The following is a 13,213-nucleotide window of genomic DNA, read 5'->3' as shown; positions in this document are numbered from 1 at the left end:
CCTGACGAAGGCCCAGACTAGAGCACAACATGGCTTTTATCTCTCCAAACTCAGTGTTGTTCATCCACCATGAGTTTGAGGGGGGTGTTAGAGTTATAATATAAGTCATGTACCCTTTTGTATTTATCCCAATATATAAGGGGTTTCCTGCATATAGTCCATCACCTGTACATGTATATATACTGGTCTATGGCCTCATGAGAATACAAGTTGCTTATTCCTAACAGTGCACATCAACTGTTTGATGAATTGCTAGAAGAAATTGTACGTTTTTTTGCTCTATGTTTGAAGCGGGTAAAATGTGATTTAGCCGTTCTTTCGAAAATCACTCATGAAAGCTTTTGAACATGAGGTGAAGTAGTCCAGTTGACCAAATGTGGTGGCCTATCACCGACCGAGGCGGTGGATTTCCTAAGGTGGGTAACTGCCCTCTGTTGATTGCTCTGCGACGTCTTGCTGAATTCTACTTGTTGCACGGAGGTGGAACAAACGTCATCTCGGAGGCAGGCAGGGAGGGAGGTCACTCTTAGTTATTCTGCATGTTTGCTTGGTCTCCTGATCGCTACCATGAAGGTGATTTTGATTGCACTGGATCTTATTTTTTGCTTAGGATGTGCTGCTGCTCTTCTATGATCTGATATGTGCTCTTTTTCCACAGATTGGTGATAAGTGAGCAGGCAGTTTGTCATTGTTCGTGAATCGTCTCTTTAGTCTTCCTCTTTGCTCTGCTCGGCTTTATAATAAGGACACTATGACACTATGGTATTGTGAGTCCCTCTCAATACTCGATGGCTTACTTCCCTTATTTAGATTGTTGATTTCTTTTCGAATAATAACCCCTTGTTAATATGCTTTTCACAAGGGAATCATGTCGCAGCAGCAATTAATATGTTTTTTAGTTTTATTATAAGTAAATAGCAAAATAAATGTGTCATAACATAAGCATTGAGTAAATGAGTGTATATATGTATCAAACTTGGTTTTGGTTGATGCTATTTTAAATTTAGTTTCAGATACTGCCGAATTTCGGATTTTCTGTTACATATGATTATGGTATATGCTACATCAACTATGTATTCAGACTTCAAATATGTCAGCAAGCCACTTTAGAGCCTTGCTACATTTACGTCAGTATTTGCTTCACTTTAGTGCATCATGGTCTTTGGTCGTTCATTTCATCCTGAAGAGCAACAATCAGGTCGCTTCCCTTCCCCCCTTTTTCTCTATTTCAAAACTCTTCTTTCACCTTTGCAGACTTCCTATGAGAACTTCAAGTATGTGTGCGCACGACGGGCTAGCCCATATGATAGTACTGCTTGGAGCTGACATAGAGATTAATTAAATTAATCTTTAGTTCTTCTCTTCATTTTTTCATCAGTCAACCTTAAGATAAACTCTCTTAAAAAATCATGTTTTCTTCTTCTTTGAAATGATTTGATATGATATAATTGTAGAGATCATTTTTGTAGCTATATGTGTTCAATACAGATTACATTATTTGAGCTCTCTCATGCTATATTCAATAAGAATAGTATATAGTACTGGAAAGCTTATCTTATAACAATGAGGGTGTAAGGCACTACTTACAATCATTATGGGGTAATTTTTGACATATTATTACATTTTTCTAACCCAAACAATATTTTTTGAAATGCTCTTAGGCTAGGCTGGTGAGATGCACAGGAGCCCTGGTTATAGGTGAAGGGAGGTGTTGTGTAGAAGAGGGTTTTTTCTAGCTATGTGAGCCCAAGATGTGTGATGTTCAAGAAGGTATGTGTCCGCCTTTTTGTTCCTTTTATTTCCAATTAATTTTTCTTTTTTATTTGAATGACTGCATGCTTAGAGTATTGAAATATTATTTTATATGCTTGGTAGATCAATAAGCTGCCACACGATGCTACTGGTGTGTTTACTGTTCCATAATTGAGTCAGTTTTGTGTGTATTCTCTAAACAATGTCAATACCTTTCTTCATAAATAATTTTATGGGCTTACATGTTATATTTTAGTAAGGGTTTTCAGTGCTCTATTCAGATCAGTTTAGTTCCTATTTGGTCGGTTACACAAAGGAAACCCTAACTGAAATTTATCGAAAGCTTGGAGTATTTAAATTGAAGACTAATATTTCCTTGAAGTGGCATTACTATACTAAAATGCTCGCCTTACAACAAAATATGCATAGACACATGTGGTATATTAGACATGTCGTATTAGGCTACAACATTACATGCAAAATCCAACTTTTCTGATGTAGCATGTGCTCCAATACATGGAACAAATACAAATGTTAGTAAATGTATCAGCATGATTTCCTCAGACAATAATATTTATTTCATGCTATTTTTGCAGGTAGGGTGGCCATGTTTCATTTCTTCTTAGGACATAAATATGTGAAAAATATTAATGCACTTCTCTCTTGATGGAATAACTGTGCATTGAGGTATATGCAATCATTACCTTCATGATTTGAAGATCCGTGCTGCTGTGGAACAGGAGGGCAATTAAGATCGTCAGCAACTCGTCGCATGGCAACTCCAAGATGCTTGTGTCCACTAGATGTAAGACACCGTTTTTCGCCTAATTAGTTTCTCTCCTTCCCACGGTTCTTACTTAGTATATGTTCATTGCTTCTGTAGTAGATTCGATTGGTGGGAGATATTTGGTTCTATGATGACCAAGTTGATCAAAATCACTGCCTAATGAGCTTCCTTCTTCTTCCTGCAGTTCTCATTTAGTATATGTTCCTTGCTGCTGCGGCAGATTGGATTGGTGGGTCATATATATTTGGTTCTATAATGGCAAGTTGATCAAAATCACGTGGTCTTCTTTAGGTTTAAGAAAAATGGATGTAAAACGACAAGGAAGGTCCTGATCAGATGTGGTGGCTGCTGCGGCTGGTGGTGCTCTGGGCGCGCAAGGGGAGCGCCTCCGCTTGCTCAAGATTGCCACAACCATGCCAGCTTCGGCGGCATGCGCAGTGACTGGTTGCACTATGGCTAACTTGAATTCCCCTGCACGCACATGCTCCAGTTTATCCTCTGCATCGCATCCTTCGCCCCGAACACTCTCCCTGGCGTCTATGACAACAATCAGTACTTCTTCGATGCCGCGAGAGGGATGTTGACTGCATGGAGGACTACCACGATGGCGTGCAAAACGAGGAGAACCGGGCGGATGAGCAACTGCTCTGTAATGGCAAGTCCTCGTGGCTGCAATACAATGACATGGAGAGGTGCTAGATACAGTCCTAAGAATGTTTGTTTATTTACCGAGTTTGATAAACTTTTGGATAAGCCATTGTATGTGTAATGCATCTTGTAAGCAAATAGATAGCTCACTGCTACTCCCTTTTGTTTATAGTTTCACCTCTAAGGCTTGCCCTCATTCATTCAAAAAATTCCAAGCTATACATGCATATATGCTATCAATTGGAGCCACAACCAGCTGACAAGGCGCTTATCTACCTGGCACCGCACCAGCCGCCATCCAGGCGGCGCGCCATGGCGCGCCCCAACAACTAGTGGATCACCAAGGTAGGTTCCCTTTGGTTAGCCCGGACATGTCCATCGCATAGATACTAAAACCATTGCAGTACTATAGCAATGTTACTTAGTCCACATGAAGAAACAAGACCAGGGGCATGTCGATCTGAACCTAATATTTTTCTCATCTCTTCTACTTTCTTCGCAGCAACAAACAGAACCACAAAACGATGGGAAATACTATTAATAAACACAAAATGAGTGGTATAGATTTTGTTTTGTGTCACATACTCCACTTCATTTTGGACCTATCATCAATAATTTCTTATTGGGATACGAATTCATGATTCACCCACATTTGTCAATAATGGATATCTCGGTAACATCTCTGTCTCCACTTTCTTGACCAGCAGAGACGGGCCAAATCAAGAACATTACGAATAAGATGATACGCAACAAGAAGAAAACCGGCAGAGTTATCCCAAACGTCCAAACGGTTCTTTTTATATATATACTGCTGTACCTCACTTGCTTATTGCTGCTACAATGTTTCTGGTAAAATTATTTTATCAGTTTTTTATAAACTGGAGAAGGTTTGTTGTGTCTATCCTGAGTCCTGACAAATGACAAACCTCTCACATACTATTGATAGTATGGTATACTGATGATGTTTCAGGTCTTCAGGATGTCGTAAAACGTGGATGGCCGATTTCTTTTCTTCAGGCAGAGCTCCTGAAAGCAGGGGAAAATAAGGTCACATTTTTAATTCATGATGAGGGTCCAGAAGGAGACAAAGACGGTACAAAAGACTTGATGAAAATAATGCTCACACTCATAATGGTGATGATGCCACTGAATAGTGATTTTCAGATTCTGTAGGCATGACAAATTTACGATATTTCATAAATTACTATTTCTTCCCTAACATTTTTATCTGCTTTAGCATATTTTCCCATTAAAAATTACTCAAAGTAATCTGCAGCTAAGTGTACCTATGTCGCAATATAAATAAATGCCCGTAAACAACATAGTGGTGTAAATAAAGTCTCCCCGATGCCTAATGCTAACGGATCAAAATTGGCGAATGTTCAGAGATTCACTTGGTTCATACAGAATGCAGCCTTAAAAAGCACATGGACTCTTATTAAATAAATGAGCACATTCTCAGATGGCAAACCGCAAATACAGAACATTTATGATGAATGCAGTACCTCTACTGCCGAAGCCACCCTCAATAAGCTAGCCTCGCCCCACGGACGGCCTATCAGTTGCAAGCCGATAGGAAGGCCTTGCTTGTCATGACCAACCTGAGTACAGGACAAAGGAGTAGCAGCACATATTAGCAATTAATACTCTCCCTGCATGTTTTTGAGCTATATTGTAACAAACTCCTGAATGTTCCTACAATTATTGCTAACTAAAAGATACGATTAATACTCGTCATGAGTTGTGACACCGCACTTACAGGAACAGTAATGGCAGGCAAGCCAAGAAGGTTCCCGGCAAAAATGAATTGCATCAGCTTGGCTGCAATAAAGAGATTGAAACAGGATCAGAAAAGGTGTAATTGATCTCTTTAGAACAAAGTACCGACAATTGTACTTGGCAGGTTGGCGTCAAAACAGGCATTAATATGGCTTGCTTATCAAACTGCTAAACTAACACAACTCGTGTACTTCCATATTGCATAGCTACTTTATACTGTTGGATTCCAAATAGGAAGAAATGCCCCTTATATATCTGATTCCAACAAAGTTCTAAATAGCTTGTGATATTCTGTTATATCTTTGTGCGCTCCCACTGCAAAAGCATGATATCCATGATCTAAATAAGGAAATAGCTATGACAGCTCAGCCATAGTTGTTTAGTATCTTCACCGCTAAGGCATGAAAACCACGTTTAAAACTTCGATCTCCCCTAAAAATTTCACATGTAGAACTGTCATTATTTATATTTTTATTATTACAAACTTCTTTCTGAAGACAACACAATGACAGCAGCTGTTGTATCAACTAAGAATTGTTTTACATCAAGATTTCAGCAGGTTTTATCCAGGATGTTAGCATGGTTCAGAGTTGAGTTTGAGATAAGATGCAAATCCACGTGTTCAAAAGCTAATGAAAATGCTCAACATAATATAGTGAAAAGAATCTACCTGACACAACATAATCAGACTCTCCTTTCAAAGCACTTGGTGGTATTTTTGGCGCGGTCATGCTGGAAAAAAGTAGCACATCTCCTTAGCTGTTATAGCAACAGATATATGATAAGAAGCACGAGTACACCATAATTTCTTGAAAACTGGTGCAACCAGGTAAAATTAGGTATGGAACATTCCAGGGAGCATAGATAAACAGAGTTATGTCAGCTGCTCCGTGTAATCCCAAATGTTAATTAGTATTGTCAATTCGGTAATTTACAGATATTATCTCATATTTCAGTCAGAACCCGACATGCTTGTGTAGCCCTATATACCCTGAAACTAATAGAAAAATATGTGTTGTCTAGAACTATTAACCATCTACTGGAAGCTAGAAAGCAGAACTTTGCTCATGCACTAGCCTCTTTAACTAGACAAAAACAAGTACGAATGAGGAAGCATGCATACACAACCATTAGCAGAAATGAGTAAGATGATATAAAACATCTATGGATAGACTGTAGTAAACTTCAAAATCTTTTACCCGGTTGTAGGGGTTGCTATGACGTCAACCTTCTTGAAAGCTTCCATGTGATAGTACATTATCCTTCTCCTATAAAGGCCACAGATACCGTAAGCACACAACTGCCAGAACATCTGCCGTGGGAGAAAGAAATACACACTTGACAGTTCACAGTTCAGATTTCAGACTTAATTGCATTTGTCATACAACAGCTATGTGGCATGTGATTTATAGTAACACCTAAATTTCCATGATTTTTGCAACAGTCAGCACATCTAGGAAATTTCAGTAACTCAGTATGTGACGAACTACGAGTCAAGACCATGACAGATTTTAAAGAAAACTAGCAGCACTTTCTGGTAGCAGATAATGATGAAACAGGAGCTGCACAACTTCTAGTAGCTATTGAAATATTATAATTTAGCATAATTTGAAATATTATAACTTAGCATAAATGTCCACACAATTAATACACTATAAGTATGCCCCATCACCTGGCGTTAGGTATGCTCTGTAATGCAAGTCCTATTTGTTTGCTTGTCTCTGATCCCCTATTTGTTTACTTGTCTCTGATCCCCTATTTGTTTTCAAACTATAATGCTAAAGGAAGAGGTCCTAACTAGAATATGACATATATGTAGGTTGTCATATTATCATAAATCAGAATTGAATTTGTATATTTAGTAATAACTAAACTTGTTACTAGAAATAACTGATATTATTGAATCAATCTAACTAAGATGCACTGTATAAGGCTTGTGGAAACCTGTGGGATCATAAGAATAGACATGTTTCGTTTCTTATTAGCTTGATTGGTCATCTTTCTGTGTTATCTGAAACAACCTTACAATCTAAATAGGTTTTATTTTATCTTTCCTATCTACAATCACATTCACAGTGGTTCCAAGAACCAAATAAAACTGCAGAACAAAAAACCTACTTCATATGAATGAAGTGCTGTAATGGAAACATAAACAGCTAATTTACACTCATATTCACCTCAGAGATTGAGAAGCAACATAATCTGCTGAAGTGAATGACCTAAAAAGTGCCAAACTTGTTCGAGTATCTAATGTCATTTCCGTTCGCCTCCTGGTCAATAGTAGTATTGTGAGATTGATATTATAGAATAGTAAAGACTAGCTGAAAAAAATACTTCCAGTCTCTCAGCATGGAGTTATATATATATGTATAGGTAATATTGATAATCTGCATAGGTAGGTACCCTGCTTGGTAATGAGCATTCATGTCGGAGAATGCTTCTGAGCCAATAGAGACAAGATGGGCTGTACGCATCTCCTCAAGCTCTGGTAAGATTATCTCTTCTATCTTGAAAAATATTAAACAGTACCAGTCAGCTGCGATGTTGAAAAATAATAGAATATGCATAGTAGGGAAATACACAGGAGCTCAAAAAATACCAGGAAAAAAAAAACTGGAATCTTGGGTGCCCAAATCTACTACCGTGTGAAGTTTCGTGAAAAAATACCAGGAAATGCATCCATAGCGAAGGAAATACAGTCCAACCTACGGTCCATAAAAACATTTTTTTCTGTACATAGAAATTTTCCGCCTTCTTCACTGAAAATACCACGGGTGTCATTTTTCATGAAACTTCACACATTGGGCACCCAGGTTTCATATCCCAAAATCCCAGGATTTTTCCCCTTTTTTTAACTTAATGTTCATATAGAGGGGTGGAGCACCCAGGTGCTCCAAATCCTCTTCCTATACAGTACTCCCTCTGCCCAAAATAAGTGACTCAAAAATGACTCAGTTTTGTACTAACTTTAGTACAAAGTAGAGTCACTTATTTGGGACGAAGGGAGTAGTAGATACCACACTAACAGAAAAGGCATCTTCATAATCATTTAGCAGCTAGGAAAAAATAAGCTTAACTACTACTGCTTATTGGATAGCTAGAAGCTCCAAATGATGCTCATCAATAATCAGTTACAACTTACAGGAGTTGTTAACAATAGTCAAGATGGACATTTTTCTAATTAACACTTCACAATAGTTTCGACATAACCATCAGAACTATGGTTGCAGTTATTGGGAGCACATAAGCACCTTACACATGGAAAATCTGATTAATGATCAAATGCTTTCATCTAAAGAAGAGATTGTACATTCAAAGGTACAAGACCTAGTTAGGTGTGATAATAAGATATGTTTGTGATATAAATGGCTATACCTGACATCCGAAGGTGCTGCATAGGAGGTTAAGTGCATCTTCACATGTATTTGAGACCTCATTATCAGGGACATCATGAAACCACTGCAGAAGCCAATTTTATCTAAGAGAAGGCACATGTGTACAAAAATAATATTTCACTGAAAATTTGTACCTCTGTATATTTTCCCACTTTCACTGATTGCAGGATGTTGCTGTTCTCGGAGGACACCAAGTTAGGAACACACAGCGGGGACTGTAAAGAGGAAAAAGGAAAGAGATGCAGAAGCTATGAGGATGATAGGATGCAATAAGGCCAGCTTTAGATCGTAGGTTATGACCCATCCCGGATAACAATGGAGAATATTAACATGTGACTGTTGCTGTATTGTGATTACCGTACTGTTGGAGTTTAAAATTTTACATTTCATTTTAGAAAAAACAATCACAATCTTGTTTTACTACAATTCAGTAATGATTGACTTCCGTACTGTTTCTATTTAAGGAAGAAGAAAAACTGACTAGTATGGTGCAATGACGTAGAAGTGATATTAAAGAAATTTTAGGGTTTTTTTACAGATATTCAGTGATTCTGGTATTCACCAGATGGGAAGTGCTAAAAAGAAGAAATATCTTACAGGTCTCAGAGTAAGTTTGTCCGTGGGTCTAGAGCCTGCTAGTGCAGAATACCTGAAATGCCATAAGACATGGTGTAAGATTGTAAGTAGTAAATACATAACTTACAAGCAGAGGGTATTGACTGTTGAGTGTTCGTAAATGACAAGTATTCAGTTGTACCCACCCAACCAGATAGTTAGATATATAACTTATATCATTAAGGGAAATAAGAGAGTTGACAAACTTCCAACTTTATCAACAAAGATAGCTAAACAGCCTCATGCAACCTCACGGTCTCATCTAGCAAGCCAAACTGCTTACAATAGCATAGAATCCTCCACTGATGATGTAAGAGGTGAAGCAACTTCAACAGTCCCAGCATCACAAACGACCCTGCAAATAAGATATAATATTATGCGTACTCACAATCTATTATATTATTATTAAAACAAAAGGCAACGAAGCCATCCTGGGTCGTAATCACTATATTGCCAGGTTCAGTTGTCATAGCTGTTCGGAATCCACAAAGCATCCCGACCGACGGTCAGAATATTTTTGAATATGTCCTTCAATTTATTCGAGACTTGAGCAAAACTCAGATTGGAGAAGAATATGGTCCCTGGGTTCCCTTTATTGGAACTATGTTCCTTCTTATTTTTGTTTCGAATTGGTCGGGTGCTCTTTATATTTGTACATTAAATTTAAACCAAAACCTGAACAGGGTACCAGTAAATCCAGTAACTGGTGTTTCTCTGGTTTAAGAATATATGCAGTGTTCAAGAAAGGCTACGCGCACTTACTTAAATGGCTTTAAAAGGTTATCCTAATCCAAGTAAATTATGAAGCTCAAAAGAAATGTAACCGTAAATATGACAAAACTACAGGTATTGTAAACAGACTATTCAAAACCATGGATTTATGCATCTATTGCACATAGCTAGCAAGAAGCTTTCGCATAGCAAAACCCCATATTTAAAGTTGAACCGTTACATGCAACAATATTGATCAACATATTGCAACCCGCACACCCTTGCTGAAACCTCCATTACTAGTAGGTACTAGGCCAAGATGCTGACAGGTGGGCCAGTTACGGTCCAGCCTTAAAACTGGAGCCTTATGACAGTTTGTAAGAATGTGTGCAGTTTCACAAAGTTTACTCTATCTTATAAACTGGAGTTGGTGAGGTGCGGCCCATCTCTCAACTTTGTTTATCACCTTGCTAAAAGTCTCTTAGAAACCAAATTAACTAACTGAGAGTCTGAGACACGAATCTCCCCCACAAACTGACTTAATGAAAATGGAGCATCACAGGAATAAGAATGAATCGAGTGACACTGGCCTACGTGGGACTCGGGTGAGCTTGAAGGCATAGCTGGCGTGCAGAGCAGCCTTAGACAGTGACAGTGAATTGATCCGATATATACTTTTATCTGTAGCAGAGCACATGCCAGTAGTAAATATCAAGTAGGAACTTCTCTTAGTTACCCAGTCATATCTGTGCGCCCGTATGTTGTCTTCAAACCAACTATTCCACATAGAGAGGATGGTATTCGAACTGAGCCTGTAAGAAAGAAAAGCTCCCAATTAGAGACTAGTACTGAAAAGAATGTAGTGTCAATGAATGTCACAGCTTTATATGTACAAACCTCCGCCATCTGTTCCAATAGCTCCTGAACATAACCCTGATGAGACAAGTGCAGCTGGACCAGATGAAGAACCACCAGTATATCTATCGATTGAATGTGGATTTCTTACTGTCCTGCAATAAATAATTATAAAAATATGAAGATAAAGTGACAAGCATCAGAAAATAAGTAGACTAGATAAACAATATAGGATGACTTCAAATTCCAAATTCATTTTCCATTCCCTTTTCATAATGTGATGGTTTCCGATGATACTGCTAGAGCATAATGTTTGTAGGCATCTGAGAGTTCTGATTCGTTGTCAAGCTTTACAATTACTCAGCTGAGTTTGCTTCTAGGAAATACGGTAGCTAACAAATATGTTTCCCTTTTCCATTGCAAGACTTTAGGCAAGGCAAAAGAATGACCTGGTAACACTCGAGTTACACCAGGTCAACATAGATGAGAACATGATAAGTTTTAAGTTTAACACCTCCAATAAAACTCATGTGTCCCTAGACTCCAATGTAAGTCAGCATTTCGGACAGAATTAGCAGCCGCTCAATTATTAACCGTACCCATAGTTTGGATTGTTTCCAGTGACCCCAAGGCCTAGCTCGTGCATATTTGCTTTCCCAATAAAGATCACTCCACATTTCCGTAAACGAGAAACGGCGACAGCGTCTTTCTCCACAGGGCGGATTTCGTCAAAAAATGTGGTGGCACCTGAATTCAAAAGGAGGAACATGATATAGAATGTGCTTCTCGGACACAGTACAAAAATGGCTACTACTGTCGAGTGAACTAACTCTTTGATGGGTATGGGAGGCAGTCAATGTCGTCCTTAACGGCGAAAAAGATCCCATCCAAAACAGAAATTGGACTTCCTGGGCACAAGAAGCAACACATATCAAGGAAACAGGATAGAGGTAAATGGAGTTTCCATCTGATGCCTATTCATTTCAACAATGATGAACTAAAGCAGCAAAGCCGGGTTGGGCTGTAAACCTTTCTCGAATCTCTTTGTGGAAGCATCAGCTTGCTTCCTGAGGTCGTCCGCGTTAAAATGGATCAGCATTGGCATCGGAGGCGTCTTGTTGTTCCACTCCTCCACGCCGGCAATGACATACTCCACAACCTACACAGCAGTCAGGGTTAACACCACAAGTTAAAAGACAGAAAGCAATGTTTCTTACATTCCAGTGAGGTACTCACAGCTGACGGTGTCGTGATCCCAGACCGGTATGCATACGCAAAGTCACGGATCTTCCAGTAGAGAAAGGGATTTTTCTGGTCCGGTGATGTGAAACGACCAGACGGGTCATACGGAGCGAGGCACTGCAGTGCTTCCTCAACTCTCTCCACAGGGTCCCTGTCTTCCTCCAGGGTCACCACCCCTTGCTCCGGCTCTGGCAAGTTAGGAGCAGTAGCAATTAACAACAGTATAACTTTCTGTTCACCTTGTACATACAACTTTGACATGATAAAAAAAATCTGCAGTAGGAAATTTCCTTGCTATTTCCAGTCAAAAGAGATCTAAGAGGCCCAAAAACAGGGGTGTTGTACTTCGAAATTGCGACATCTGAATAACTGACTTCAGCAGGTTGTCATTTTCAGGGGAAATCTGGCAAAATTTTAGTCGACATCTTAACAACTGAATTGAGCAAACATTTATGTTTCTGTGCCTTTTTCAGTTCGAGGAGCAGAGCTTTTTTCTTCCGGCGAGAGTTCCAGCTGAACTTGACTGAATCAAAAGAAGCACAGTGGAACGCTTATATTATAAAATGCCAATTAGCGTTTGTCGTGTCTGATTGCCTTCTTGCTTGTGGAGCTGAACAACGACCGGTGACAATTTCGAAGGAACGGGCAGAGACAGAGACAGGGGATAGGACCAGAGATGAGAGAAGGTACCCTGCGGCGGGTACTCCGGGTAGAACATGGGCCGCTCCGGGATCACCGTGTGCTGCAGCATCTGCACGGGCACCAGAATCGCGCTGAGCGCAACAGAAGCAAGGGAACCGCCGGATAAAAAAGGGAAATTTGGGAGGGAGGGAGAGGAGGGACGGACCTGCGTCATGTTGTTGTGTTTCTTGAGGAGGGAGGTGAGGAGGGGGCCGAAGAGGGGGGACTCGAGGAACCAGACGAAGGCCCGGAGCGAGAAGCCGGTGAAGTGCGGCGCCTGCAGGACCAGCGGCTTGTACCGCACGGCGGCGACGTCCACCTCCTCCACCGGCGCCATCGCCCGCGGCATCCCCTTCCCCCTGCCGCCGGATCCGCCGCCCATCTGACCGATCTCGGTCCGGTTGGCCGAGGGGAAGGGGCGGAGTGAATGCGAGCGCGCGGCGGGAAGTAATGCGAGGCCGGACTGCGGGCTCCGGGGAGTGGGGTTTTTATGGGGAGGCGGGGTGGAGACGATGACCGGGGATGGATGGATGGCGAGGAAATAATGGCCGTTGCTGCTGCCACTTGACCAGCCGAGGTACTGCGGACCAAAATTACAGCTTTGTCCGGACAAAATTAGGGTGGTGCACATGTAAATGTACCAGCGATAAAAAATACGCAGTACAGACACGGACGCCCGTAGGACGCTTCCTGTATACACACGTACGCCCGATAGACTAAGCCGACAAATCATCTTGACATTGACAAA

At 40.3% G+C, this 13,213-nt stretch overlaps 1 protein-coding gene and 1 long non-coding RNA gene across 4 annotated transcripts; one reads left to right on the top strand and one right to left on the bottom strand.

Moving 5' to 3' along the window:
- Positions 1–226: 226 nt before the first annotated feature.
- Positions 227–3,356, top strand: LOC123424430. Of its 3 annotated transcripts, none has more exons than XR_006621681.1 (5): positions 227–264; positions 359–767; positions 1,662–1,770; positions 2,349–2,557; positions 2,724–3,356. It is a non-coding gene; the product is annotated as an uncharacterized LOC123424430 (long non-coding RNA). The 3 variants fall into 3 exon arrangements; XR_006621682.1 differs by adding an exon at positions 1,876–1,903 and having other exon boundaries at positions 233–767; XR_006621683.1 differs by having other exon boundaries at positions 233–767; positions 1,082–1,770.
- Positions 3,357–3,957: 601 nt separating this feature from the next.
- LOC123424429 (fatty acid amide hydrolase) lies at positions 3,958–13,026 on the bottom strand. The gene is made up of 19 exons (XM_045108043.1): positions 12,632–13,026; positions 12,475–12,535; positions 11,779–11,972; positions 11,572–11,701; positions 11,373–11,450; positions 11,142–11,289; positions 10,585–10,697; positions 10,424–10,499; positions 9,260–9,331; positions 8,959–9,010; positions 8,496–8,576; positions 8,342–8,425; positions 7,370–7,473; positions 7,144–7,236; positions 6,166–6,234; positions 5,637–5,698; positions 4,947–5,008; positions 4,693–4,788; positions 3,958–4,213 (listed from the first exon to the last, which is right to left on the bottom strand). The coding sequence occupies exons 1-19, from the start codon at positions 12,845–12,847 to the stop codon at positions 4,154–4,156; spliced, it is 1,851 nt and encodes a 616-aa protein (XP_044963978.1). The 5' UTR covers positions 12,848–13,026; the 3' UTR covers positions 3,958–4,153.
- Between the last annotated feature and the right edge of the window lie 187 nt (positions 13,027–13,213).

The sequence above is a fragment of the Hordeum vulgare genome, chromosome 2H (assembly GCF_904849725.1).
Source record: "Hordeum vulgare subsp. vulgare chromosome 2H, MorexV3_pseudomolecules_assembly, whole genome shotgun sequence".
In the NCBI taxonomy this organism is placed as follows: Eukaryota; Viridiplantae; Streptophyta; class Magnoliopsida; order Poales; family Poaceae; genus Hordeum; species Hordeum vulgare.
This window is presented reverse-complemented; position numbering and strand designations above follow the sequence as displayed.